Raw genomic sequence first — 26,165 nt, 5'->3', positions numbered from 1 at the left:
GCTCTTTAATCCTAGTCCTTACCCCGACTGCATTATATAACCAATTCTGTACACTTTTCTAAGTGTTCAGGCCCATTTAAAGGAGTTGTCCACTACCAGCAACACCTTATTAATGGTTCCTGGAGCTCCCTACGTTAAAATAAAGAGACTATGCTTACCTCCTCCACTCTCAGCCCTGCGTCCCCTCCCAGTATACTGATAATGTAATATGACCGCTAAGGCCAATCAGTGGTCGCTGATCGTCGGTAGCCGTCATAATTCCATATGAATGAAAGTATAATGTTTCTTCCCTGACACAGAATTGTGAAGGCTGCAGCTGATCAGTGGCAGCAAATTGCCTGCAAGCAATGGTCATGTGACATTATGTGAGGAGACTGAGGGCTGAGAGCGAAACAGCAGCGCCGGTGTAGCAAGTAAGTAAAGATATTAATTTTTTAATTTATGAATTCATAAATAAGGGGTTGTCCAGTATTGGACAACCCCTATAAACCACTGATGATCCTAAAGACTTTATCTATACAATAAAGCTACATAGTATCTCCCCAGTAATTCCACTTTGTAATAATCCACAGTAGTCACTAAGATTTACTTTAGAATCGGCAGGTGTCTGTCCTCGGGAATATCCACCATTCCTGAGAATGAAGGAGATGCATTAATGGGGAAGAGGATATGACACTAAACTATTCTCCTTGCCCCAGGACACCTGGCTGCACAAGAAATTACAGCATGACCGTATTCAAGGGAATGGGGCTGACCATAATCTCTTGGCCATCCTGGTGGCTGGAAGGAGCCCTGTGCAGAGAAAACTGAGAAGGGGGTGCAGAACTAAACCAGAACTGCATCTTCTTCATGTACAGGCATTGACCCCAAAATCCAGACCCATCCCGATCAAAAAGTCATGGCATATCCTAGTGATATGCAATCACCAGCCAAACGACATCAATTCTATAAGGGCAAATCACAAACGCTCTGCCGACCATGTGGTCATTCAGTCATTCCTTCCTTCCTTCACTTCAGCTCACAAAACACCCTGAAGGAACTTTTGTTTGTATGTGAATTTATGCAGAGAAATGTGAATTAAATGTAAATTCTCTTCTAATCTCCTGATCAGTAAAAGCTACAATTCACAACGAGGCTCTAGGAATCAAACACGGCCATAGATGACTTCATTATATTTCACAGTTTGACATTTCTGTGTCTGTTTTCTCCGATTCATTACTTGTGCCGTTATCAACAATTTCCTGCTTGACATATCAGGCTGCCTTGGTAGCGAGCTAAAAACATGATGTTCTGCTGGATTCTTTGATCTGTACAGAAAGGTTGAGGTGCAGGAGAGACATGCAGCCCACACACCTTCCCCAGCCGGAAAAACTGCTGTAAAACGAGGATACCCTCGGCCAAATAACGAGCAGGGGTCCACGTGCTATTTCCTCGTCTGTAAACTCACATAAGGTTAGGGAGATGGACACCGCATGAGACGGCCATCTGTTTTTTTGGGGGGATTCTTTGCTCTTCTGTGTGTTAATACAGCTACTTCTTTTCAAGTTCATTGGTTTGGGGAGAAAACATGAAAGGGAAATTAAAGGAAAAACATAAGATGATACTTCAGCCTTCCACTAATGGATGCACACTTGCAATTCAATACATCTAGTAAAAAAAAAAAAACATTTAAGGTGAAGATCCATTATTTAGCAAGTTTAAAATTGAATAAGTTAATTTACTTGCTCTGAGCTCCAAACATCCCTCGTGGTGGCTGCAGACCGCAAATTAACCTCATTTTTTATTCTATGTCTATATTTTACACCGATTGTACAAATTCCTTGCAGCGCCACCACCAGGGAAAATTAAGTATTGCAATGTCCTTGTTTAATCCCTTAAAGGCTTTTCTACCCCATCTGAGTCCAGCATGATATTGAGACAGAGACACTAATTTCAGCGTTGTGTCATTTACTGGTCTGCCTTGTAAAGTTTTGATAAAATCACTGTTTTCTCTGCTGCAGATCTACCAGTTTTCTGAATATTGAGCTATGTAAAACCCCGCCCACATCACTGATTGGCAGCTTTCTGTGTGCATAGACAGAAAGCTGCCAATCAGTGGTGGGGGTGGGGTTTATACAGAGCAAGACTACATGGCACAAGACAACTAGTCCTGTAGTGATAATCTCCTGCTGATAAAACACTGATTTCATTGAAATAAAAAATATGCAGCCTGGTAAGTGACACATAGCTCTCTAACCCTACATAATACTGCTCTCAGATTACATAACAAAAACCTGCTGGCAGAATGCTACAACAATGTGACACGATCCCACGGAGAGCTAGTGCCAACACAACTGAAACGCTACCGGCACAAGAGGCAAGTATACGCAAGTGTTAATATTTTACTGGAGGGAAACAGAGATTGAGAAGGAATTATCCAAGTAATGGACAGCCCCTTTAATATTTTGTTGCACAACCTTTTGAGGCAATTAGAGATAAGGAAACCCGAACTGTAAATTGTGTCCGATGCTGAACTCTGAACACAGTTCGGAGTACAGTTTGGAGAGAGAGGCAGAGAGAGGTTTTCCAGCTCCAATGTTCTGGTCCCTATTGACTTCTATGTGGTCCAGGTTCTGGTTCGAGTTCGGGCACAGTTCTGGTACCCAAACTGAGCTTTATACTAAAGTTTGGTCGAACCAGACGAACCCGAACGGGTCCGTTCATCCCTAGAGGCATACGACATCTGTAACTCTAAATAAGACTTTTGCCCCTGTGCACAGGTATTTCATCCCACTCCTCATGAGAAAACTTCTCCTTATGTCTCAGGTATGAAGGAGCCTTCTCCAGACTGCAGGTTTCAGCTCCTTCCACAGATGTTCAATAGGATTTAGATCAGAACTCATAGAAGCCACTGCAGAAGAGTCCAATGATTTGCTCTTAGCCAGTCATGGATGTTTTTAGCTGTGGTTTGGGTAATTATCTCTTTGGAAGACCCATTATCTGTGACTTGGACAAAGCTTTCTAACACTCGGCAGCACACTTGGCTCCAGAATGCCTTGATAGTCTTTAGATATCATTGTACCCTGCATAGATACAACAACTCCTGTGCCAAATGCAGCTAAACATCCTGGAAACATAACCAGGCCTCCTCCATGTTTCACAGTTAGTACTATGTTCTTTTCTTTGTATAATTCATTTGTGCATCTGTGAACAAAGAGCTGATATGACTTGCCAAAAAGCTCCAGTTTTGTTTCATCTGTTCAAATGGCATTGTCCCAGATGCCTTGTGGATTGTCAATATGCATTTTGGTCTCTCTTTTTTATGATTTACTTTCAACAGTGGTTTCCTCCTTGGTCGTCTTCTATGAAGTTTACTTTGGCCAAAAGAACGACAGAGTGTGATTTGACAAGGATATACCATGATGACTTAATCTCTAATCTCTTGGGAAGTTGTTCTGGGCTTTTTGGTTACCCTTTGTTTTATCTGTCTCTTCAATTTGTCATCAATTTGCCTCTTGCAGCCATGTCTTGGGAGATCGGCTACAGTCCCATAGACCTTAAACTTATGAATATTGTGTGCAACTCTATTAACAAGAACATCAAGCTGTTTGGAGATGGTCTTATAGCCTTTAACTTTAACATGTTTGTCTACAGTTTTCTTTCTAATCTCCTGAGACCACTTTCTCCTTATCTTTCTTTGGTCTATGTTCAGTGTGGTACACATAATGATACCAAACAGCACAGTGACTACTTTTCACCCTCTAAATAGGCAGAATGACTGACTAAAATTTAGTAGACACCTGTGATGCTAATTACAGGACACACCTCAGTTTCGTATGTCCCTATGGTCATCTGAGTTTCAATCTCTTCTTGGGGTATCATGATTTTTGTCCAGGCCATTTTAATTTTTTTCCGTTTAACCACAATTCAAAAGCAATGTCTGTGTCTCTTTATTGATATTCAGTAAATTTAAATTGAAAATTACTTTTGTCAGTTTCAAGTTATTTCAGTGACTATTGCGGGTTTTTCTTAATTTACCAGAGGGGTACCAATCATTTTGTCCATGTGTGTAACTCAGGATCATGGTCAAAGCATGCTCTAATATAGCAGAATATAAACATAATAGCACAACTGAAGGCACTTACTAAAGATAAAATAACTGGAGTACAGAGCTAGCAGTAGCAATTGTCCTCTCTTCTACTTGAATGGTATAAGGAGAGCATACATACAGTATATGAATTTATATTTATATTTTTTAGACTAAATGTCTAAATTCTCTAATTTGTTGCATAAATTATGGCGCACAGTGAACATCCCTCCCCCTGCTTCCTACAATCATATTTATGGTTTATATTATGTTTTCTTTTTTATTTCCAGAGGTAGCGCCACTTTTATCTATAGGTGGCATTGCAACTAAATCTCATTCATGTTAAGGCTGTAATACCAGACACCGTCCATGGGCAGAGATGGCATTGTTCCTATCTCATGTGCATCAATTTATATTCTAGATCACACATGTCAAACTCTAGCCCGTGGGCCAAATCTGGCCCGCAGGGTAAGTATGTTTGGCACGCTCCCTCAGCCATCATTCTCCATCTGTGCCTGATGTCTCAGCGCAGCGGGTGCGATGACGTCATTACAACGCGCCTGCTGTGCCGAGCAGTGCAGAGGATCAGAAGATGCACTGCAGAGACCGGAGTAGTGGGGGAATGAGAAGAGGTGAGTATTTTTTTTTTTCAGTTTTTCTCATTATACAGTATGGGAGGCAATGCAGGGCCATTATACTGTATGGAGCACTTTGTGGGGGTGATTATACTGCATGGAGCACTATATGGGGTCCATTGTACTGTCTGGAGGTTTGTCTGCGTATTACAGTTGGGAAATCATACTGTGTTGAGGTCCCCATATTTTGCCAGGGGAGATTGAGGGAAGGGGGATACGGTAGGGTCATCATACCGTGCATGTGGAGAGTTGTTCGTTTTATAATAAGGAAAAGCTTCCTCAATTGTAGACATTTTGTTTAATAAATATCAAGGTTAGCCCACAAATTTGTCCAAGCTTTTAATTTTGGCCCTCTGTGTATTTGAGTTTGACATTGCTGTTCTAGATGGAATTATTACTAAATAAGAAACGCCAGAGCACTGCAAGTATATTGTGTGTGTCTCCTCTAAAGTCTACACACTGGTGTCATGTTATTTCCAAACTACACTGTGTTCCAAATTATTATGCAAATAATATTTTCTCAGATTTTCCCAAATTTCCTATATGAATTGCAGTCATTGTAATTTTCCAGTCAAACAACTATTAGAGTACAATTGAAAGGTTTTTGTACAAACTGCCTATGATAACAGTATATTTAAAAAAAATAAAAAACTCAAACTGCACTCAAAATGCATGTTCCAAATTATTATGCACAGCAGAGTTTTCAACCTTTTCATTTTAATAAAGAACAAAAAAATGGTCATTTTTGAAATTCTAAGCATTAGCAGGTTATTACAAACTGAAATCAAACAGTTTTCAACTCAAAACTTTATTCTAGGTGATGTTACATTTGCACATAGGACCCCTTGTTCGAAAGGAGCTTCTGAACTCTCTCGTCCATTGAATTTGTCAGGTTTTGGATGGTTTCTGCTTCAATTGTTTTGCATGAGGACAGAATACCCTCCCAGAGCTGTTGCTTAGATGTGAACTGCCTCCCGCCATCATAGACACTCCTTTTGATGATGCTCCAGAGGTTCTCAATGGGGTTGAGGTCAGGGGAGCATGGGGGCCACACCATAAGTTTGTCCCCTTTTATGCCCATAGCAGCCAGAGATGCAGATGTGTTATGTGCAGCATGAGACGGGGCATGAGACTGGTCCTTCACAACAGCGCGAGCAATGCAAGAGACCGGACGGAGCGGACAAAACACCGGGAGGACATCAGAAGGTAAGTATAATCTTTATTTTTTATTTTAAATTCTTTTTTTTTTTACAGTTTCTATGGTACCCAGGTCTGGATGAGAGTCTCCTGTCCTCCAGGCCTGGGTACCATCCGCATATTGAACCGTGTGATATCCGCTTATCCACATGTAGTGATGCGGATGTCACACGGTCCAATGCAAGTCAATGGCGGCGATTAATGGACATGCTGTGGATTTTTGAAAAATCCGCAGCATGGGCATTGACATTGCAGCTTGTCATTGGGGACCATAGGGGGCGGATTACAAAGCGTTTCCCAAGCGTTTACGCTGCGGAAATTCCGCAGCATAAACGCTTGGAAAATGCTTCGTGGGCACACAGCCTCAACATGGGACGTCATGGGGAGCCATAGCAAGAATCCGTATTGGGCACCCCCCAAAATATCATATATTTTGCGGGGTCAAGGCACAGTCAAAGAAGAACATATCTTCCAACTTTTAAAGGGACATGTACTGAGGCAATGTGTTCTTGTCCAAAACGATACCCCTTTCATACTACTATATATGTATGATATACCTTTTATACTATACTAGCTATTGAACCCGTTCTATGCTGGGTGGCGAGCATTTTTATTGGCATATGGTTTCCCATGCTGGTTTGTGCTGCCCCCTCCTGGTATTTGTGCTGCCCCCAGCCTGTCCCCACCATCTTATCCTGGTATGCATGGCACCCCTCATCCCCATTCTGGTATGCATGGCACCCCTCATCCCCATCCTGGTATGCATGGCACCCCTCATCCCTATCTTGGTATGCATGGCACCCCTAATCCCTATCCTGTAATGCATGGCACCCCTCATCCCTATACTGGTATGCATGGCCCCTCATCCGAAATGTGGTATGCATGGCCCCCCCACATCCCTATCCTGGTATGCATGGTACCCCTCATTCCTATCCTGGTATGCATGGCCCCTCATCCGAATCCTGGTATGCATGGCCCCCCCACATCCCTATCCTGATATGCATTGCACCCCTCATCCCTATCCTGGTATGTATGGTACACTTCATTCTTGTATGCATGGCACCCCATTCCTCATCCTGGTATGCATAGTACCCCTTATCTCTATTCTGGTATGTATGGCACCCCTCATCCCCCAATCCCGGTATGTATGGCCTCCTCATCCCCCAATCCTGGTATGCATGGCACCCCATTCCTCATCTTGGTATGCATGGTACCCCTCATCCTGGTATGCATGATCCCCTCATCCCACAATCCTGGTATGCATAGTCCTCTCACCCCCCAATCCTGGTATGCATGGTCCCCTCACCCCCCAATCCTGGTATGTATGGCACCCCTCATCCCTTTCACGCTGCACACACATAAAAAAAACTAAACACTTATACTCACCTTTCTTCCCTGTGCTCCAGTGATGCTGTGTCCTGTTCTGCCGGAGGTCGGGGGAGGAGTGTGGCACCAGAGTACGAGCGTGCCTATTCTGCGCTGTCCGGCACCATTTTGCTGAAGACACACTGCAAATGTGTCTTCAGTAAAATGGCGCAGGATAGCGCTACGCGCATGCACCGATTCCGACGCCTCACTCCTGTCCCGGTCTCCGGCGAAGAGAGGCGCCGCGGCAACACTCCTCCCGGTCAGGTAAGTATGTAAGTATGGCGCCGGAGATCACGCTATGTGTTCAGTGTCTACGCATACCGTGATGTCCGGCACCATACACTCCTCTTACCTGTAACGGCTCCATGCGGTCTTTTGTCTGGAGCCAGATTGCGCAGGCGTGTCGCGCTTGCGAAGTCTATAAAGGCTTCAGACAGAGATAGTATGATTCCCCCCCAAAAAAATTGCCCTACACAGTTTGATACCCCACAGTGAATTCTTTCACACAATTTGCCTTACAATATCCCTTTGTAGCACAGTATGACAAGTCCACAGCAAGCCCCCACAGTATGGTACCCCCACACAGACCCCTCCACTGAATAATGCCTCTATAATGACTCCATCATAGAATGATGCCCCCATACTATAATGATTGCACAGTAACCCACACCCAGTATGTTGCACTCACAGGACATCCCCCTACATTATGATGGCCCCCGAAGCCCTGCACAGTTCTCTCCCACAGTATGATGCCCCAATAGTCCACCCCTCATTCAGCATGATGCCCACAAAGCCAACACATAATATGATAGTCCCCCATACCCAGACAGAATATGATGCCCCTACACAGTTTTATGGTCCACGCAGCTCCTCAAACAGTATGATGGTCTCTACAGCCCCCTCACATAATGATGGACCTCACAGCCCCCACATAGTATATTGTACCCAGAGGCCCCACACAAGATGATTTCCCCACATTACAATACAGAAGTACTAAATGAAAAAATACAAAAAAATATTGCTCACCTCCAGTTGGTTCCTGTTGGGATCCAGCTCAGGTGCCCCATAGCGGTTGTGTGGTTTGTCACGTGGGCGGTACACCCGTGTGTCCCAGTACTTTTGTCCATATTGTGTATATAATAAAAGAAATGTAATGAGTAAGGCAACTCTATGCCATTAGACCTCACGAGGCAGACAAGTGCTCTTACATTTATCTGCCCTACTGATATCAAGCTTTGGGTTATTAGTCCCTTAGCAACTAAAACATTAGAAATGCTCCAGAACCATAGAAAATGATCATTGAACCTGGTATTTAAGGACTAAGTGCTTTCTCCAAACCCTCACCCATATCTCAATAGTTCTGAAACATCAAGTCACATTCAGTGACAGTATATAACAATCACATTTATATGGACTGCTGGTTATTACACTTGTAAATATCCATATGCTTACATGGGAATTAATAGTAAAGTATGCATGAAGTATTAAAAGGAATCTGTCAGCAGGATTTCATCCCCCAAACTATATATACAACCCCTGGCAAAAATTATGGAATCACCGGGCTCGGAGGATGTTCATTCAGTTGTTTAATGTTGTTGAAAAAAAGCAGATCACAGGCGTGGCACAAAACTAAAGTCATTTCAAATGGCAACTTTAGGGCTTTAAGAAACACTAAAAGAAATCAAGATTAAAAATGTGGTACTCAGTAAGGGTAATTTTTTTCAGACCAAGCAGAGGAAAAAATTATGGAATCACTCAATTCTGAGGAAAAAATTATGGAATCATGAAAAACAAACACACAAAAGAACACTCCAATACATCACTAGTATTTTGTTGCACCACCTCTGGCTTTAATAACAGCTTGCGGTCTCTGAGGCATGGACTTAACGAGTGACAAACAGTACTCTTCATCAATCTGGCTCCAACTTTCTCTGATTGCTGTTGCCAGATCAGCTTTGCAGGTTGGAGCCTTGTCATGGACCATTTTCTTCAACTTCCACCAAAGATTTTTAATTGAATTGAGATCCGGACTATTTGCAGGCCATGATATTGACCTTATGTGTCTTCTTTCAAGGAATGTTTTCACAGTTTTTCCTCTATGGCAGGATGCATTATCATCTTGAAAAATGATGTCATCATCCCCAAACATCTTTTCAATTGATGGGATAAGAAAACTGTCCAAAATATCAATGTAAACTTGGGCATTTATTGAAGATGTAATGACAGCCATCTCCCCAGTGCCTTTACCTAACATGCAGCCCCATATCATCAATGACTGTGGAGATTCGCATGTTCTCTTCATGCAGTCATCTTTATAAATCTCATTGGAACAGCACCAAACAAAAGTTCCAGCATCATCACCTTGCCCAATGCAGATTCACGATTCATCACTGAATATGACTTTCATCCAGTCATCCACAGTCCACGATTGCTTTTCCTTAGCCCATTGTAACCTTGTTTTTTTCTGTTTAGGTGTTAATGATGGCTTATGTTTAGCTTTTCTGTATGTAAATCCCATTTCCTTTAGGCGGTTTCTTACAGTTCATAGACCGTCTCCTCCCATTCGTTCCTCATTTGTTTTATTGTGCATTTCCAGTTTTGGAGACATATTGCTTTAAGTTTCCGGTCTTGACGCTTTGATGTCTTCCTTGGTCTACCAGTATGTTTGCCTTTAACAACCTTCCCATGTTGTTTGTATTTGGTCCAGATTTTAGACACAGCTGACTGTGAACAACCAACATCTTTTGCAACATTGTGTGATGAAGAGTTTGATAATCCTCTTCTTTGTTTCAATTGACATCTCTCCTGTTGGAGCCATGAGTCATGTCAGTCCACTTGGTGCAACAGCTCTCCAAGGTGTGATCGCTCCTTTTTAGATGCAGACTAACAAGCAGATATAATTTGATGTAGGTGTTAGTTTTGTCAATGAAAATTTACAGGGTGATTCCATAATTTTTTCCTCAGAATTGAGTGATTCCATATTTTTTTCCCTCTGCTTGGTCTGAAAAAATTACCCTTACTGAGTACCACATTTTTTATCTTGATTTGTTTTAGTGTTTCTTAAAGCCCTAAAGTTGCCATTTGAAATGACTTTAGTTTTGTGCCATGTCTGTGATCTGCTTTTTTTCAACAACATTAAACAACTGAATGAACATCCTACGAGCCCGGTGATTCCATAATTTTTGCCAGGGGTTGTATATATTATGTGCATGTAGCTCTTTCAAAGTCAAGTCCAGAAATACCTGTACATGGACAGTCAGTTTCTCAATTCTATAAAAAAAGTGTTTGAATTGATATGTAAATGAGGCTGAAGAACTACAGTTAGGTCAAGAAATATTTTGATACACTTAGTGATTTCAGCTCTGCTGGCCACTATTTTTTATTTAGAATGAAACAGCTGAGATGCAATTGAAGTGTAGACTTTCAGGTTTAAACAAAGAGGGTGAATAAAAATATCCTGTGAAACATTTAGGAACCATTTTTCTAAAAAGCCTCCTACTATCAGGGGCTCAAAAGTAATTGGACAAATTAACTTTATCACAAATAAAATGTTCATAGAATCATAGAATGGTAGAGTTGGAAGGGACCTCCTGGGTCATCTGGTCCAACCCCCTGCTCAAAGCAGGATTCACTAGATCATCTCAGACAGATGTCTGTCCAGCCTCTGTTTGAAGACGTCCATTGAAGGGGAACTCACCACCTCTCGTGGCAGCCTGTTCCACTCATTAATCACCCTAACTGTCAAAAAGTTTTTTCTAATATCTAATCTGTGTCTCCTCCCATTTAGTTTCATCCCATTGCTTCTAGTCTTTCCTTGTGCAAATGAGAATAAAGATGATCCTTCTACAATGTGACAGCCCTTGACATATTTGTAGACAGCTATTAAGTCTCTTCTCAGTCTTCTTTTTTGCAAGCTAAACATTCCCAAATCCTGCAACCGTTCCTCATAGGACATGGTTTGCAGACCAGTCACCATTCTGGTCGCTCTTCTCTGAACTTGCTCCAGTTTGTCTATGTCTTTTTTAAAATGTGGTGCCCAAAACTGGACGCAGTATTCCAGATGAGGTCTGACCAAAGAGGAGTAAAGACCGATAATGACTTCACGTGATCTAGACTGTATGCTTCTGTTAATACATCCCAGAATTGTATTTGCCTTTTTTGCTGCTGCATCACACTGTTGACTCATGTTCAGTCTATGATCTATTAGTATACCTAAGTCTTTTTCACATGTACTGTTGCTTAGCTCTATTCCTCCCATTCTGTATATGCTTTTTTCATTTTTATTGCCCAGATGTAGTACTTTGCATTTTTCCCTGTTAAAAACCATTCTGTTGGTTGCTGCCCACTGCTCCAGTTTATTTAGGTCTTTTTGAATCCTCTCTCTCTCTCTTCTCTAGTATTAGCTATCCCTCCTAGTTTTGTGTCATCAGCAAATTTAATCAGTTTACCCTCAATTCCTTCATCTAAATCATTGATAAAGATGTTGAACAATACAGGTCCCAGGACGGAGCCCTGTGGTACCCCACTTGAGACATTCATCCAGCTGGATGTGAAGCCATTTACAACCACCCTTTGAGTCCGATCACTAAGCCAGTTATGAATCCACCTAACAGTTGCCTGGTCCATTGCATACTTGGTCATTTTTTCAATAAGGATGGTGTGAGATACTTTGTCAAATGCTTTGCTGAAGTCAAGATATACTATATCTACAGCATTTCCCTGATCCACCCAGTCAGTGATTCTGTCATAGAAGGAAATTAAGTTAGTCTGACATGACTTGTTAGTTACAAACCCATGCTGACTCTGGTTAATCACTTCATTCTTATCCATGTACTTACATACATGTTGTTTAATAATTTGTTCAAAGATCTTTCCTGGTATAGAAGTCAGACTCACCGGCCTATAGTTCCCTGGGTCCACCTTCTTCCCCTTTTTGAAGATAGGAACAACATTTGCTCTTCTCCAGTCTTCTGGGACTTCTCCTGTTCTCCAAGAATTTTCAAAGATTATGGAGAGTGGTTCTAAAATTTCTTCTACGATCTCCTTCAGTACTCTGGGGTGTAATTCATCTGGACCTAGAGACTTGAACTCATTTATGTTAGCTAAATATGTCTAATACTTTGTAGAGAATCCTTTGCAGGCAATGACGGCCTAAAGTCTGGAAGCCATGGACGTCATCGAACACTGGGTTTCCTCCTTTGTGATCCTTTCCCGGTCTTTATTGCAGATGACTTCAGTTGTTTCCTGTTTGTGGGTCTTTTGGCTTTAAGTTTTGTCTTTAGCCTGTGAAATGCTGCTCGATGGGGCTGAGATCTGGTGATGACTCGGCCATTGCACAATATTCCACTTCTTTGCTTTTAGCACTATGTTTTTGGTCATTGTCCATCTGTCCTGTGAAACACCATCCTGTCAACCTTGCGGCATTTGGTTGATCTGAGCAGAAAGTATCGCCCTGTACACACAGGATTCATCAGGCTGCTTTTGTTTTCAGTAACATCAATAAACACTAGTGACTCGGTGCCATTGGAAGCCATGTATGCCCGCGCCATCACACTGCCTCCACCATGCTTTACAAAGGGTGTGATGTGCTTTAGATCATGAGCTGTCCCAAACCTTCTCCATACTTTCTACCTTCCATCATTCTGGTACAGGTTGATCTTAGTTTTGCTTTTCCAGAACTGGGCTGGCTTCTTTAGATTTTATTTGGCAATGTCTAATCTGGCCTTTCTATTTTTAAGGCTTATTAATAGTTTGCACCTTGCAGTGAACCCTCTGTATTTGTTCTCATGAAGTCTCCTCTTTATGGTAGACTTAGATCCTGAAACACCTACTCCCTGAAGAGTGTTCTTCACTTGGGTTTATGTTGTAAAGGGGTTTATTAATACAGACAGATGTGGATATTACTTTTGGATTTTCTGCACCTAATGCAATTCTATGGGGAAAATCATAAAACTCAGCGTACTGACAAGACAAATTGACATTGCAGATTTCAATAATGCAACACAGTTTCGTTTATGCAGCATGAAGACAAAGCACAGTGAGCATGAGATTTCTATAATTCCCATCCACTGTAAAGTTACAGGTGCATCTCACTAAATTAGAATATCATCAAAAGTTAATTTATTTCAGTTCTTCAATACAAAAAGTGAAACTCATATATTATATAGAGTCATTACACACAGAGTGATCTATTTCAAGTGTTTATTTCTGTTAATGATGATGATTATGGCTTACAGCCAATGAAAACACAAAAGCCATTATCTCAGTAAATTAGAATAATTTATAACAACAGCTTGAAAAATGTTTTTAAAATCCGAAATGTCCTACTGAAATGTATGTTCAGTAAATGCCTCAATACTTGGTCGGGCTCCTTTTGCATCAATTACTGCATCAATGCGGCAATGTGGCATGGAGGCGATCAGCCTGTGGCACTGCTGAGGTGTTATGGAAGCCCAGGTGGCTTTGATAGCAGCCTTCAGCTCGTCTGCATTGTTGGGTCTGGGGTCTCTCATCTTCCTCTTGACAATACCCCATAGATTCTCTATAATAGATTCTCTATGGGGTTAAGGTCAGGCGAGTTTGCTGCCAATCAAGCACAGTGATACTGTTGTGTAAACCAGGTATTGGTACTTTTGGCAGTGTGGACAGGGGCCAAGTCCTGCTGGAGAATGACATTGCCATCTCCAAAAAGCTTGTCGGCAGAGGGAAGCAAGAAGTGCTCTAAAATTTCCTGGTAGACGGCTACATTCACTTTGGTCTTGATAAAACACAATGGACCTACACCAGCAGATGACATGGCTCCCCAAACCATCACTGATTGTGGAAACTTCACACTAGACCTCAAGCAGCTTGGATTGTGGCCTCTCCACTCTTCCTCCAGACTCTGGGACCTTGTGGAGTGTGTCAGTGACTGCCTTCTGGACATCTGTCAAGTCAGCAGTCTTCCCCATGATTGTGGAGCCTGCTGAAACAGACTAAGGGACCTTTTTAACGCTTAGGAAGCCTTTTCTGCTGTTTTTTGTTAATTATTTTAATTTAGTGAGATAATGACTTTTGTGTTTTCATTGGCTGTAAGCCATAATCATCAACATTAACAGAAATAAACACATGAAATAGATCACTCTGTGTGTAATGACTCTATATAATATATCAGTTTCACTTTTTGTATTGAATAACTGAAATAAATTAACTTTTTGATGATATTCTAATTTTTTGAGATGCACCTGTAAGTTCCCATGATGAGTGTATTTGGTGCATTTTTTCCACTGCACATTTTCCCTGTGCAAAAAAATGCAGCATCTTACAGTTCCAGCCAAATGGATAGAATTTATACACATCTCATACCCATTGTGTTTTTTTTTAACTCAGCTTAAACTGACTTGTGGTGAGTCTTTGTAATCCTTAACATGTCAATTTCTCTTTTCTGGCTTTTCATGTACAGATTTTTCCTATGCAATTAAAATACGAGATGCATAAAATCAGAAGGTAAAAAAAAGCATAAAAGATGCATGCAATCAGCACATGACTGTATTAATAAAGTTTTGTCAAACCCAAATACCAGGGAATATCAAAAACAAAGCAGCTTAATTTTAAAGTTGACATTCCAAAAAGAGTCAAAACCGTGACAAAAACACATGCAAAAAAAAGTTACTCAAGAACACAATGAAAGCAACCTAATTTACCTAATAGATGCAGAAAATCTGCAACATCAAAAACTCACCAAATACTCATAGTGGGAACGTAGCCTAAGACGATGCGTTTTTTTGCCCAGGGAAAATATGCAGATCAAAAACTCATCATGGGTACTTAAAGGGGTTGTCCGGTCCACACCGATAAGTCTGCAGTCAGTCTGTGGGGCTGCAGACTTATGTATCCTCCCAGCGCATGCACTGTGCACTGCGGGGATTCGCCGGTTTCAGACCCGGGAACGGAGGGTATGTATGAGTTATACAGACCCCCGGCCAATGGGTGCGGCTTCGCTCTCCATACACTTGTCATCGCTCCATACAAGTGTATGGAGAGCGAAGCTGTGCCCACTGGCTGGGAGTATGTGTGCTTCGATTCTCTCAGATGAGGAGACGATGGAGAAAAAAATGTCTCTATTTTTTCCATTGCATCAATCCATGGAAAACTGGACTGCACTCAGATGTCATACGAGTGCAGTCTGTTAGTTTCCATGGACTCATTGACTTGCATGGCCGAGTGCAATCCGATCAAACTCAGGCATGTTGTTACCCAGGACCAGCTCTGAATAAAATCGGACATGTGCATGACACCATAGACTGTCATGGAGACGAGTGCTACCCATCAAAACGACAGATAGCACTCATACAAATCTTGCGGTCGCCTGAATGAGCACTAAAAGTCAGAAAATAAAAATTGATCGGAGATTTGTGCCAAAATTTTCACCATTATTAGGCTTTCCTCTTTAAAAAAAAAAGTCACTTTTAAAGTACTAGTTTGGAACAGTTTGCAACTTTATTGCTGCAGTTTATGCTAAAAACTGATAGAAAAATGCTTAATTTGTATAAACATTTGTTTAATTCCTTAAGATCGAGTCAACTTTGTTCTAGCTATTACTTATTTTATGGCATTTCAATTTTCTTTTCTAATTACCACATCAGTAGGAGATGGAATATCTTCTACTCACCACTGGGCCGCCAGGTTTGTAAATACATCAGTCCTCTCTGCTTCATGAAACAATTTCAATAGTGCGGGATCAGCAGAAAAGTGAGCGAGTAAACGCAGCTCTATTTGTGAGAAATCTGAAAAGAAAAAAAGACTGCAATGCAAACACTATGGTAGAATACGTAACATTAGAACAAGACGTAATTAATGATGAGCGAGTGTGTTCGGTTAACCCTTTTGGCGAGTATGCTTGGGCGAGTACCGAGTATTTACAGCTGTTCGGTGATATGGTTGAATCACTCCGTGCTCAGGATTTGCGACTGTTTGACAGCTTTAATACAAGTGAGGAATGCGAAAGAAACAAGTATTCCTCAGCTGTCAAACAGTCGCAAATCACGCACACGGGAGTGATTCAAACATATCACCGAGCAGCTGTAACTACTCGGTGCTTACCCGAGCATACTCGCTGAAAGGATTAACCGAACATACTCGCCCATCGCTAGACGTAATCTATGTTTTACCATACATTTTGGGGACGCGATTTTGTGGCGCTTATAAGTATTACAAGTTCGCTTCCTGCACTTGTTAGTATCGTCTTCTGCTCAGATCACTTCTCAAACTGTATAGTGTTACTCTTATGTAAGGTGCCCCAGCGAGGTAGTCGTGGGCGAGCTGTAGCCCCCTCTCGCTATGGCACCCTACAGACAATACGTGTCCTCTCTCTGAAGTGTGGCTGTGTATGTAGTGCTCTTCACTTACTTCAAGCCATCCGATCGCGGCTGTCTCCAGGCAATTTTCTTCTGGGACCAGGGCAGCAATAATTTCAGAGGACACGAGGTTCTTAACCAGAACTTGGACTTTACTTGGGGAAGAGGAATATTTATAGTATTTACAGTCAGATATAATAGATAAGGCCCGACAGGTAATCATCTCCCTCACAGGCGCCGTTAACTGCTTCAGCCCTGGTTCCTTCTTTAAGCGGAGCATCTCTGTGGCTATAATTCCTGGCCCTAGAGACTCCTCTGTATTAACAGTGAACGGATCCGATATCTCTCCCCCACATCTTGGCTTGGAGTACTGTTTAGCTTCCTCTGCTGCCTGCAGACCAGAAGTGCCCCGTGTCCTCACTATGACGCGCCCCCTGGGCCAGTGTTGTTGGGGATACCCGGAGCCGGATCAGATGGGGGTTGTAGTCTCCGAGTGGCTGTGACCCGGTCCGTGCCCAGGGTGTCAAGCTCAGTGTGTGGCAGTCCTTACTGATGTTACTAAAGTTCTTTATGTCGACTACGCCACCCGTTGATTTGCGGTCACTACGGCCGCCGCTGCAGCAGGGTCCGCTGAGGCTGATGGTGTTTGTGCAGCCCAGGTAGTATAACCCCCAACGGGAGGGGTATAGCCTCAGGGGGTCAGGTGCAGAGGATGGTGGTTGTGGAAGTGCAGTGAAGATGGTAATGAGAGTCAGAGTCGGGTTGTGCAGTTCAGGGTTCTTTACTTACTGCTGTTCTTGTACCGGTCACTCCGGCCTTAAGTGACCACCCGAGCCGTGCTGCGTCCACCAGGTCCTGGACTCGGCCAACCCCCAAGTAGTTCTGGAGCGTGGTTCTGAGCTCCCTTTCTGTCCTGTCCTCGTCTCTGGCCTTCCCCACCAGGGATCCACCTAAGTCCGGCTCCCTCGGGCCTCTTGTTGGTGAACCCTTGTCTCTGGGTTCCCTGACCCTATGCGTGGTCTGCCTTCCGGGTGGATATAGTGGGTGGCCGTGGCAGATTCTGCCCACGGCCTCCGGTTCCTGGCTAAGGTGTGCTGTAGCCTCTGCCAGCTTGGGATCCGGTACCCTGTTGCCAACTCTTCACCCTCTGGTCTAATTTGGGCTCTTGGAGTTCCTTCTTTCTCCCCCTCTGGGTCTTTCTCTCTCCTCTCTCTCTCTGGGCCTTGGGGCTGCTCTGCTCCTCTGCTCTCCTCCACTGCTCTGCAAAAGACTGACAGACTGACCAGCCTTCTACAAAAGACTCCTCTGCAAAGACAGATGTCTCACTGACTGACTCTGATCTAAGATGGTGCCCACCTTATATACTCCCTCTATGTGTGAGCTCAGGTGACCAGCACCCAATGAGCTCCTAGCACTACCCAGACTGCTCCCCCTATCTGCCCCTACACTACTGGGATGTTCCACCCCCCTCCCACTCCAGCCAAGGACAGACTCGGTCGTACCTGCACATTATTAAGTGGGAGTACCATTGGTCTGTCCTCCGGAAATGGGATGTGTGTAGTGCATGCAGCTAACTGAGCTCAGTTCCACACTCCATCCTTACCCGGGAGTGGAATACCACACCTCTGGCTTGAGGTGTAATACCCCTGTAGCAGCCGAATCCTCAGGGTGCTACATTCCCCCCTGGTAAATCACAGCACGTCCTCGGGCTGTAAGATATAAAAACATCCAAACATACAATTTTTGCATAAACAACATAATAAAACATCATATAAAACTTTTCATAAAAACTTTTCATTAGAAACATTCTTGTCTTCTGGTACCTCCGGTCACGGTGCAACTTGTGACCGGGTAAAGTGCGACAGTCTCTTGAAGAAACACGGTTTCCTATAAAACCAGTAGGGGGCGCTTTAGGAAGCGCAACTATATACAAGGGGGTAGTGGCCGCTCTCAGTCCTCGGCCAGGTATTAGGGAGGATTGACCGCTCTCAGTCCTCGGTCAGTGGGAATAGGGACACACGGGGTTAACAGTTCACTTTTGGCTGGTCCCAACGGGGACTATATTTTAACTAAGTAACAGTTCTTATACCCTGACGGGTAACTTTATACAGTCTCTTCACTACCGTACTCAACGACGGCGTCCTCCTGCTCTTTCTTTGTGGACAGTTTCAGTTTCAGACCCGTCCGGGTCCTCTTGCTCCTCCTCACACCGCAGCTCCTCCTCCGTCAGGCGATGCACATGGAGGGCGTAGGGTCCTTTGGCACACTTGTGCCGGGTGAAGGTGACCTCGTCTCCTAAATACAGGTCACGACCTCTGTGTCCCTCCGGTAGGTGGGACTCAACGTCTCTCCTGGTCACGAAGACGTCGCCTGGGGTGCGGTGATCCCTGATGAAACCCCACCCATGCTGCAGATTGAACTTTATCACAGTCCCGATGGTACGGGGACCATGCGCTGCACGGGGGTCTCTCCTGGTCCGGCTCTTCTGCTCCGCGCTCCTTATTTGGGCTTGCTGTTCCCGGACCCGCCTCTCTCTCCGCTCCCTCTCGAAGACCTCGAGCTGCTGGCGGCAGCACTCTGCACGCTCCGCTGCGGCTGCCCGAGTCTCCTGAGTGAACCCCATGAGGTCTTCTCCGGTGGGATCCCACTCAAACTGGGTCTCTTCTAGCGGGGGCGAGATCCTCTTCATGGGCTTTGGAGCCGGGATCAGGGGTTCGCACATGGCCCTTGCTTTTTGCAGCTCCAGCTGGATGTATTCCTGGGGCCATACGAAGGGCTGCCCATCCGGGCACGTATGCTGGGCGAATAGATCTTCACCCAGGTGCGGCACTCTAGATGTTGAGGGCGCGTTGATGGTAGCGGCGCCCGGGTTAACCAGGCCTTGCGACCAGGCTTGGGGCACCCTAAAGGCAAAGGGCACCGTAAGAACGGCGGCGCCCTGGGTTACTCGGCCTTGCGACCAGGCCGGTGGCTCCGCGGAGGTAGGGGGCGCTGTTGGTATTGCGGCGCCCGGAGGTACTAGGCCTTGCGACCAGGCCGGTGGTATTTCCTGCTTGGCCACGCTCGAGGTCGAGGCGTGTGACGTCACAGGGGTCGCGGCCGCGGTTTCCGGTTGAGGCCTAGTCGGCGGCAGTGACGATGCAGCGACGGGCACGGCAGGGGGAATTTCGGGCTCTGCGACGGGGAGCTGGGGCAGGCACGCGGTTTCCCGGCTCGGGGTAGAGACGTTCCCTTTACCTGCCTCCGTCCGTTCAGCTCCCTTCTCGGCGCCGTCTCCTGCCTTCATTCCTCCTGCGCCATCCTCAGAGGCGGTCTGTCTCCTCGTCTCGGGCGGCGTGCTCCGCTGACGGGTTCCGGTCTGCTGGGCCATCTCTCGGCTCCACTCCGCCAACGTCTCTCGCTGCACCCGGGCCATCCTCCGTGCGAGGCCCTCCAGCGCAGTCTGTGCACACTCCCGATCTCGGGGGAGCTGTGCTAGGATCTCCAGCAGGCCTTCTGGAGTGGCGACCTGCAACAGGCTCCTGACCACTGGGTCGGTGCTGCCTGGAGTGGCGGCCCGCATCAGGCTCCTGACCGCTGGGTCGGTGCTGCCTGGCTCTCCCTCCATCTCCGGGGAGGCTCTCCCTGGACTCTCTTCCAGACGTCTTGTCTCCGGGTGCGCTCTCTCCAGACTGCTCCAGGCGACACCCATCTTTGTTCTCTTCTTCTGTCTCCGCCCACATCGAGGGTGGTCCCGGGGCAACTTAGTGATTGTCAGTTCCAGGGGCAGTTCTCTTACGCTGATGGACACTTCCAGCATCACAGTCTCTGTTGGTGGGCGCGGTTTCCGCTTTTGGCGCCATTCTTCGACCTGGCCCACGATGGGAGGTGACCTCTTGCCACCCTCTGGCACGCCCATAATGGCGTCCGCTCTTCCAAGGCGGGAAATCTTCAGAAATGGCGGGAATCGTCTCCCAGTGGCGGGAAACTCCATGGATGGCGGGAAAAAGCTGCAAATGGCGGACAACCGGCGGGAAACGACCTGTGATGGGGCCCGATGGCGGGGACCCTCCGGAACCGGCAGGAGACTTCTTTTTGAGGTAACGGTGTACTTTTCTTCAGGCACGCAGTGCCCGGTTGTTGCGGGCACGTTATCCTGCCGACTACGCCAAAGTTGACGCGCCCCCTGGGCCAGTGTTGTTGGGGATACCCGGAGCCGGATCAGATGGGGGTTGTAGTCTCCGAGTGGCTGTGACCCGGTCCGTGCCCAGGGTGTCAAGCTCAGTGTGTGGCAGTCCTTACTGATGTTACTAAAGTTCTTTATGTCGACTACGCCACCCGTTGATTTGCGGTCACTACGGCCGCCGCTGCAGCAGGGTCCGCTGAGGCTGATGGTGTTTGTGCAGCCCAGGTAGTATAACCCCCAACGGGAGGGGTATAGCCTCAGGGGGTCAGGTGCAGAGGATGGTGGTTGTGGAAGTGCAGTGAAGATGGTAATGAGAGTCAGAGTCGGGTTGTGCAGTTCAGGGTTCTTTACTTACTGCTGTTCTTGTACCGGTCACTCCGGCCTTAAGTGACCACCCGAGCCGTGCTGCGTCCACCAGGTCCTGGACTCGGCCAACCCCCAAGTAGTTCTGGAGCGTGGTTCTGAGCTCCCTTTCTGTCCTGTCCTCGTCTCTGGCCTTCCCCACCAGGGATCCACCTAAGTCCGGCTCCCTCGGGCCTCTCGTTGGTGAACCCTTGTCTCTGGGTTCCCTGACCCTATGCGTGGTCTGCCTTCCGGGTGGATATAGTGGGTGGCCGTGGCAGATTCTGCCCACGGCCTCCGGTTCCTGGCTAAGGTGTGCTGTAGCCTCTGCCAGCTTGGGATCCGGTACCCTGTTGCCAACTCTTCACCCTCTGGTCTAATTTGGGCTCTTGGAGTTCCTTCTTTCTCCCCCTCTGGGTCTTTCTCTCTCCTCTCTCTCTCTGGGCCTTGGGGCTGCTCTGCTCCTCTGCTCTCCTCCACTGCTCTGCAAAAGACTGACAGACTGACCAGCCTTCTACAAAAGACTCCTCTGCAAAGACAGATGTCTCACTGACTGACTCTGATCTAAGATGGTGCCCACCTTATATACTCCCTCTATGTGTGAGCTCAGGTGACCAGCACCCAATGAGCTCCTAGCACTACCCAGACTGCTCCCCCTATCTGCCCCTACACTACTGGGATGTTCCACCCCCCTCCCACTCCAGCCAAGGACAGACTCGGTCGTACCTGCACATTATTAAGTGGGAGTACCATTGGTCTGTCCTCCGGAAATGGGATGTGTGTAGTGCATGCAGCTAACTGAGCTCAGTTCCACACTCCATCCTTACCCGGGAGTGGAATACCACACCTCTGGCTTGAGGTGTAATACCCCTGTAGCAGCCGAATCCTCAGGGTGCTACAACTACGCTTTGGTGAGTTTCTACGGCGAGCGAACAGGACTCGTGCTCTTGCGTGGGGAGAACTGCGCACTGGGATCTCACTGTCTGAGGGTTCGGAGCTCCCGTCTACCCTAGCAGCCACTATAGTAAGGCTGTCTCATCAGGTCGCAATCCCTTCTTGTACTCCTCAATCACTTCCTGATTCAGGAAATTAAAACAGAGACTTTCCTAATATGCCCACCCTCAGTGAGCTGTCATCACAGAACCTTAACCCATCACTGTCTATAGCTCGGCTAGCAGACTCATCCTGACATCTGCACCCCGAACAGTGGCATCTTGTGGCTGTTTTCAGGTACTACAGCCCAAAAGGAACTATACCAGGAACAAGCTCTATATCTCTCTAGGCTTGATAAGAGCACTAAGTTCCCCCTCTGCTCTACCAACCGGACCACTAAAGCTAACCCCCTTAGCTTGGCCTACCACAGTTGGGGAGGTCTGTCTTCAGGAACTCTTCCTTTTACTCTCTCAGTCTCAAGGGAAGGCTACGCCCTTCCCCACTATTACACTTAAACACTAAGAGAGTTGTGTTTTCATTCAAATGCAAAAGAGTCGTTAAGTGCTCTAGGCGTGACAGAGCACTTAACAAGTCTCTTCCTTCCAAGGTTGTTTCCCCCACCAGCACTACCTCTTTATCTTGATTGATAGCTTACTGTATGTAGGAAATCAGGAAATGAGCTATCAGGGCAGCTCAGTGGTCAGCTCTGTAGCTTTGCAGCGCTGGGGTCCTGGATTCAAATCCCACCAAGGACAAGATCTGCAAGGAGTTTGTATGTTCTCCCCGTGTTTGTGTGAGTTTCCTCCGGGTTCTCCGGTTTCCTCCCACACTCCAAAGACATACTGATAGGGAATGTAGATTGTGAGCCCCAATGGGGACAGTGCCGATAATGTCTGTAAAGCGCTGTGGAATTAATGGCGCTATATAAGTGAGTAAAATAAAAATAAATAAATAAATCAGTCATGCTAAAAGAGGCTGGTGCTGGGTAAGATATTCACCAAATGTGCCATAAATGTCACTTCCGGCACTCGAACCCTCAGTTGCAGTTTTAACCGGTGTAGAGGTGGCTGCATATATATTTTGCATGAGCACATTAGTAACAGTCCAAATTATAAAAAAAATATATAATTTATTCTACCCGGTGAACACTGTAAAAATAAAAACAAAAAAAGTCAAATTTATGGTCTCTGGTAACATTGCCATAAGCACTCGCCAAAAATAGCAAAAAACAAGCCCTCATTCATCGACAGAAAAGAAAAATTGTTGTGGCCTCAGACTATAAATGCATAAAGCTATTTTTATTTTGTAGTAAAACATGGTGCAAGCTATTACACAAGAAGCACAGGGTGTGCAGGCAGAGGACTCCATCTTGTGGGCGCTTATATTTTATGCATACATTATACCTTGTGTGCTGTGATGTGATTTATAGTAGAAAATCCTATTGCATTAAACTATTTGTCATCTGATTTCTTTAAAGGGATTTGTAACCAGATTTCACAATATAATAGTTCATATATTATTAAATATATCTCTTGATGGCCTGATGAGGCTGGTGTATTTATGTTGAATCTCAAAATGGCTGTATAGTCCTAGAGTTAAGATGATAATTTTATGAATCCAGCTACAGAATGAAATAGCTCAAGAGTGTATGGAGTTTCCGTCAAACTTAGCTGCAGGTTGTAAGTAGGAGGGACACCTAGAAGCTGTCAATCAAGCTATGTTGGCTAAAAAACTCAAAAAGGATTACATTTTGAAATATATTTTTACAGTAAGTGCAACAGTCCCATCAGGTCTGAGAGATACATTTAATATTGTATGCATTATATAAAGTCAAATCTGGCGACAGATCCATTTTAAGGTCTCCTCATATGCAAATCTACTAGAGAATTCCTCTATTGAAGTTCCACTATATGGTTGCAATAAACAGCATTTGCTGTCAGACCCAGAAGCTGTGTTTTGCGCTCACCCAATGAGATGGATTTTCTAAGCCATAGCTAAGGGTGAGCAGCACGGACTAGAGGTGATGATACATTGGAGTTGGACAGCAAGTACCAGTAGAGCTGGTTACATAGGACACAGATGGATAAGCAAAGCAGGAAGCACTAGATACAGCAGAGCCAAATGTGTGGACCGCACAAAAACAGCAAAGTAGAAAATGCAACAGCACCAGAATTGCTGAGATGAGGTAGTTATTAGATAACTAGACACATCAGAGCTGAATATGTAGCAGCTTTAGGAAAGCAGAGATAAGTCCACCATCCGGTACCTTGTTGCAGCAGAGTTAGAAGTATGAATGACACTAGGAGTAGCAAAGGCAAGTTCTTTATCATATAACTTGCTGCAGCAGAGTTGAAGTAGTGAACAACACCTGAAGTAGCGGATATGAGTTTGTTATTAAGTAACTTGCTGAAGGTGGGAACTTATTAGGGACTCTTCATGTCAAGGTTTCTTTTGCAGTCCCAAAGCACCCTGTGGCGGTACCTTTGAGTGTGTGTGTGCGATCTGGGGGTTCGCCACTTCACCCTTCTCACGTCACAAGTGTATTCATTGTACGGGGACCTTGTAATTACATGACGAATCAGTGAGATCAGCGTGCATTTTAAAAAGATTAAAACGGAGTAAAGATTAAAACTTCTTGGATTTCAACGATTGATAGCAGGCACAATACTTCCGCATCATGCAGAGGCTCCATCTTTGAGAGAATTAAATTCGGCATTTCGATAGTATAGGTACAATTCAAGAAGAACACAGTACTTCTCAAGCTTTCCAGCTCTGTTCATTCTTTATCATCCACTGCAATGAGTGCCTCGTATTCCTTCCTGATTGGAATAGGACTTCTCTAAACCTCCAGGACTGGTTTAAAAGCCGCCTTTATGTAGCCCGCTCATTCTAGCTGCCTAGGAGAATTCTGCCTCCCTCAGTAGCTGCTAATGGTACTCACTTATAATGAAAGAAACCTTCTTAGTCCTCTGCCAATTTCTGTACTCCGGCCATATAAGAAATTAGTTGCTGTAATACTTGCTCTGGAACTTGCTATATTTCTAAAATTTCTGTTGCTGAAACACTTTCCAACTTGTAGCCTTCTTCTGATCAACAATGCTTCTTATCTGTTGCTATTCATCAACTACCTAACAACCAGGAACTAAGTTCCTACATGCCCACTTAACTCCTCCCAACATGGGCCGGCACTACAGTTCACCCTGTCAAAGCTAACCAAACTGTTAAGGAGCACAATATACACTGCTCAAAAAAATAAAGGGAACACTGAAATAACACATCCTAGATCTGAATGAATGAAATATTCTCATTGAATACTTTGTTCTGTATAAAATTGAATGTTCTGACAACAAAATCACACAAAAATCATCAATGGAAATCACATTTATTAACCAATGGAGGCCTGGATTTGGAGTCACCCCCAAAATTAAAGTGGAAAAACACACTACAGGCTGATCCAACTTTGATGTAATGTCCTTAAAACAAGTCAAAATGAGACTCAGCATTGTGTGTGGCCTCCACGTGCCTGTATGACCTCCCTACAACGCCTGGGCATGCTCCTGATGAGGTTGCGGATGGTCTCCTGTGGGATCTCCTCCCAGACCTGGACTAAAGCATCCGCCAACTCCTGGACAGTCTGTGGTGCAACGTGACGTTGGTGGATGGAGCGAGACATGATGTCCCAGATGTGCTCAATCGGATTCAGGTCTGGGGAACGGGCGGGCCAGTCCATAGCTTCAATGCCTTCATCTTGCAGGAACTGCTGACACACTCCAGCCACATGAGGTCTGGCATTGTCCTGCATTAGGAGGAACTCAGGGCCAACCGCACCAGCATATGGTCTCACAAGGGGTCTGAGGATCTCATCTCAGTACCTAATGGCAGTCAGGCTACCTCTGGCGAGCACATGGAGGGCTGTGCGGCCCTCCAAAGAAATGCCACCCCACACCATTACTGACCCACTGCCAAACCGGTCATGCTGAAGGATGTTGCAGGCAGCAGATCCCTCTCCATGGCGTCTCCAGACTCTGTCACGTCTGTCTCATGTGTTCAGTGGGAACCTGCTTTCATCTGTGAAGAGCACAGGGCGCCAGTGGCGAGTTTGCCAATCCTGGTGTTCTGTGACA

General features: G+C 45.2%; 1 protein-coding gene across 1 annotated transcript in view; it reads right to left on the bottom strand.

Moving 5' to 3' along the window:
• POLN (DNA polymerase nu) overlaps positions 1-26,165 on the bottom strand; it is a 180,980-nt gene that overhangs the window by 48,372 nt on the left and 106,443 nt on the right. Inside the window, exon 16 of the mRNA XM_073662265.1 lies at positions 15,917-16,031. Coding sequence (XP_073518366.1) covers positions 15,917-16,031 — 115 coding nt within the window. The remainder of the gene's footprint in view (positions 1-15,916; positions 16,032-26,165) is intronic.

Source organism: Phyllobates terribilis, unplaced genomic scaffold, assembly GCF_046119375.1.
Source record: "Phyllobates terribilis strain yellow unplaced genomic scaffold, ASM4611937v1 Scaffold_1__5_contigs__length_1240528914, whole genome shotgun sequence".
NCBI classification, from domain to species: Eukaryota; Metazoa; Chordata; class Amphibia; order Anura; family Dendrobatidae; genus Phyllobates; species Phyllobates terribilis.
Note: the sequence above shows the minus strand (reverse complement) of the source record. Positions and strands in the feature narration are given on the sequence as shown.